This window comes from Juglans microcarpa x Juglans regia, chromosome 5D (assembly GCF_004785595.1).
Source record: "Juglans microcarpa x Juglans regia isolate MS1-56 chromosome 5D, Jm3101_v1.0, whole genome shotgun sequence".
NCBI classification, from domain to species: domain Eukaryota; kingdom Viridiplantae; phylum Streptophyta; class Magnoliopsida; order Fagales; family Juglandaceae; genus Juglans; species Juglans microcarpa x Juglans regia.
In genome coordinates, this window is record NC_054602.1 from 30,078,179 (window position 1) to 30,082,672 (window position 4,494).

General features: G+C 33.5%; 1 protein-coding gene across 2 annotated transcripts; it reads left to right on the plus strand.

The window, feature by feature from the left end:
• Nucleotides 1–1,117: 1,117 nt before the first annotated feature.
• On the plus strand, nucleotides 1,118–3,554 carry LOC121266436 (protein SODIUM POTASSIUM ROOT DEFECTIVE 2-like). Of its 2 annotated transcripts, none has more exons than XM_041170249.1 (3): nucleotides 1,118–1,972; nucleotides 2,460–2,553; nucleotides 3,025–3,554. In XM_041170249.1, exons 1-3 carry the CDS (start codon nucleotides 1,355–1,357, stop codon nucleotides 3,213–3,215), a joined length of 903 nt encoding a protein of 300 aa, XP_041026183.1. In that variant the 5' UTR covers nucleotides 1,118–1,354; the 3' UTR covers nucleotides 3,216–3,554. The 2 variants fall into 2 exon arrangements, with proteins under 2 accessions (XP_041026183.1, XP_041026184.1); XM_041170250.1 differs by having other exon boundaries at nucleotides 1,122–1,972; nucleotides 2,478–2,553.
• The last annotated feature ends 940 nt before the right edge of the window (nucleotides 3,555–4,494 follow it).

Genomic DNA, 4,494 nt, shown 5'->3' on the forward strand with positions numbered 1-4,494 from the left:
AGAGCAACATTAAATGACATAGTTTTAGTAGCATTCTTATGTGTTTTAAAATCCTAAACACTGGATTAATTTATTTTAGAAATTTTGTAACCAGGCCGAAACATCACATGGAGATGTCTGTCACGGGATCAAGTCCAAGCTCATCCAAACCAAAACAGGACCATTAATTTGTTCTTGTGTGTATAAAAATAAGCTGCTTATCATACAAATTAAAATAGGTATTTGTCTTAGTTCTGCATGCACATCTTGACAATCTTCCTCTGATCCCCCTATAGCATCTTGCAAAATGCAAAGTGAAGACATGCTTGAAAAGAGAATTTATTGGTACATGTCTTTTTTGACAATCTTGACAAAGGAATTCTTTACTACTCAGGTATTTATGAATAATAATGAAAAAATAATGATAGAATATTGAATAGTGGTGAAAAATATGTGAAAAATAATAATAAAATAATAAATAGTAATGAAGTATTCTAAAAATATCTGAGATATTCAAACACATAGGTTAATATACTTCTCCAAAGTAAACAACTTTTAAGAACACAAATTTATAACCGATCTTATATATAATATTTATTGAATATTTAATACTATTTAAATTTTAAAACAACAGCAATAAATATTATAAAATGATCCTGAAAGCCATTCTTCCAATTGGATTAAAGAATGAGAAAAGACAAATTGTTTAAGAAATAGATATTACAGTTGGAAATGTGCACTAGTGCCAAAAACATTTGCATGATCATGAAAACAAAGGCACTTATAAACCACATCAATTTCATTCATTCATTCATTAAAACCCGGACATGTTTGTTGCATCTTATAAAAGACACTACTTTTTAGTTTGGATAATGATATATCTACAACTATTTTATAATAAGTTTATAATCAATTTAAATCAATCAATATAATTGTGACACTTTATTAAAAGATAATTATAATTTTACTTAACTATTTATTTTAAATAGATAATTATTTAAAATAGAATAATAAACTAATTGTAGACTAATTATAAGTTTATCATTTTCCTTTTTAGCTATGGAGTAATGCCTTGCAAAGATCATGATGAAGTTAGTCCATCCCGCATCAAAGACGCTTGAAATTCTCTCATTCCCAGACATCATTGGTATAATAAATGATTATAGACACACTGAATTAAACACAGCACAGTACTCTCTCTCTCTCTCTCTCTCTCTCTCGTTCAATGCTAACGCAGAAGAACCAACTTTTTCTTGGATGAATACAGTGTGATCCCCTTTGTGTAGAGTCTCTCTCTCTCTCTCTCTCTCTCTCAATCATATGCAGATTCGATAAACCACGAGTACTTCCTGTGTGTGTTATCGTTATCCAAAAGATGAAAAGAAGAGATATCTTCTGCGCATCCCAAGCCTCAACAGCTATATGTCTGAGCATGGAGCAAGCATCCTCCTGCTCCTCTTCTTCCACCATTAAACTCGGCGGCAGAGCCATCGACCGCCATAACCCCATCATCGGAGATTCAAGAAGAAGCGCCAGAGCTTTCTCCGCTCCATGCGCTTCTCAGCTGCCGCCCATCAATCCCAAACCTTACCACCAGCTCCAAAACCAAAAGACCAAGAAAATCTCTTCTTCAAAGCCAAGAGACCAACGCACGAAAATCTCTTCCAAGACAAGTACTGATCAAAAGAAGAAGAATACTGTAACCACGCCGAATGATCATCTTATTAACAAGAACTCTCATCTGCAGGCAGCTGATATTGTACGGAAGATCTGGGGTAAACAGGACGATTTAATCAGTACTCCTCCTGCTTCGTCGAGATATTTGTTGAGCGACACTGCATACTTCGATGGGTTATCGGATTACGATCCGGTTTTCTCGTTGGTTCCGGTTGCACAAAAGACGAAGACTCAAGCTGTAAATGATCAAGATGAATCCTCTGTTTCAAAACCTGCCTCTTCGTCGTCTCGCCCAAAATCTCCTTCGTCCGATCAGGTTCGTTCACAAGCTCGCTCTCTTTTCATCTGAATGCAGGAATCAAAGAAAATATGGGAGAATCATTGGCAAGGTTGTTTTCGTATGATCCACATTGATATTCTTGAAATTCTTGTATGTATCTATCTAGCTATGGGATTGTTTTACAGATACAAGCTTAAATTGGATGGATGCAACAGCAAGTTGCAATCTAAAGTTGCTCCCTTTATGATCCGTTCAAAAGAGAAAAGCAAAATTTTAAAATCTTGCAACTTTTGCTTGTGGGGTTGTTATTTTAACGTATCATGAGTTGAATCAACACAACTCACAATGTAGGATTATTAGATTCTTAAAGGGATGCTTTCCAGACGTTGATCAAATGATTATCAAATTCTAATATTCATGAAAGTAATCGATCGGTGTGGTTGAAAGTACAGAAGCCAATTTTACGTGCAATTTTATTCAGATCAGATAACAACAATATTACTGGTGGTTGTGATGTTAAAAGGATTTCTCAAAGTCGCAGGTTGTGGTCTTGAGGGTGTCACTCCACTGCAAAGGCTGTGAAGGAAAACTGAGGAAACATCTATCTAGAATGGAAGGTATGCACGTGATTTTCTACCCTTTAGTGCTGCAACTTTTTGTGAAATAGAAATGCTAAATTGAATTTACAACATCAAACTGACTTGTTTGATATATAGTTCAACTTGTAAGATTATTTTTATTACCAAATGAATTGAACGTATCACATGAAATTACGAGTTTAATTTTTTAAAATGTATTTGCCACCTAACACTTATCTTAGTTAAATATCCCTTAATGGTATCTGGGGTTTTACTTTGAACCTCTTTTCTGCATTAGAGTAGTGTTGTACTCAAAATTGGTCATGAGAAAAAGAATCTAGGCACAACTATTCTTTCTAAATTTATTGCTCCTTTTTCGGTCAGTTTTTCTTTTTGCTGCTTTTTTTTGTTTTTTTTCAATTTCGAGGCCATGCCACAAGTTTCTGATGTTGTAAAATCCTATTTGACTGCAGTCAAAAACTCATTGCTTCCTTTTTATAATGTGGGCAGGAGTGACGTCCTTCAACATAGACTTTGCAGCGAAAAAGGTGACAATTATGGGGGATGTGACCCCGTTAGGCGTCCTGGAAAGTGTGTCAAAGGTGAAGAATGCACAGTTTTGGCCAGCTGCAATTTCATCTACTGCTGCTGCTGCTGAAGATGGGTCAACTAATGTAGAAATCAAGAAAGGCTTTACCTGAATGAGAAAATCTACTAAAAATTCCGCTGTGGGTTGTGTGAGAATCAATGTAGTCATGTAAATCCCAGTCTTAGCATGGCACAAGAAAAAGAATCTCTGCCATTTATTAGAGTTAGTGAAGAAGAGAGAGGGTTAATTCCGTCCTCTTTCACTTATGCTGTACATGAGGGGTTTTAGACATTTATAACTCTCAATTTGTATGAAAAAAGTGAGACTTTTCAGGTTTTCTAATTTATAATCAAATCAAAAGTACGCGAGTTTTAGGGCCATTATATCTAAAGAAAAATCTCCTTGAAATTCCTTGTAGATGGCTTATACGTGACTCTGGAATTATTGGATACTTTGATCTCTTATACCCGTTGACAATAAATAAATAAGAAGTCAAAAGTATGCATAGCCGTAACCCATTTTCCTATATCCGATTCCCTATGGTATCTAGGACTTTTGTAAGCATGTAATATGTTCATAAGAAAGGGTTAAATTGGAGCGCAACTTAACTACGAATATTCACCTTTTATCCAGTTGTCACAATTATGTTTTATGTGCAGAATGCAATATCTAATGTTATAAAAGACTTATTTTACCATTCACGATTCTGAGATAAATTAAGATGATTTTAGATTAGTTGAATAAAATATTGTTAGAATATTATTTTTTAATATTATTATTATTTTAAATTTTGAAAAAAATAAATTATTTATTATATTTTATGTAGAAATTTAAAAAAATTATAACAATGAGTTCACATGATATGGATTTCTAATCCAAACCGGGACTTAATTTTAGATGAAGTGACAGCTCACGTTTTGGCATGCCAATGAACAACGATGACATTTAAGATCTGTGCATAATAGTATTTGTTGTTTCTCTAATACCCTAATCTAGTAAAGGTGGGGAAGATAAATTTTTCTGAATGGTGAATAGTTTAAGAATCATGTTAAATCACCTCAGTCTATATATATATATATATATATATATATATTTGTAAAATTAAGCATTTTTCTTCCCTCAAATCCATTTACTTTCTTAGGCCAGTAGCATTTTGTTACCTTTTTGTAAAGAAAAAATATTGTCATTAGTTACTATTTACTACTTCACATTTCACATCTTTTGAAGAACATTCTTACATCCTATAAAAAAAAAAATATCTGTAAGCATGAAGTGTGGGAGTGAACGATAACTTATGAGTAAAATTCCTCTCTGCAAAATGGTAGGTAAGCCTTTATACCAAAACTCTTATAATTTTATAGCGACCACAAAAGCAAAAGCTACGGCTCTTA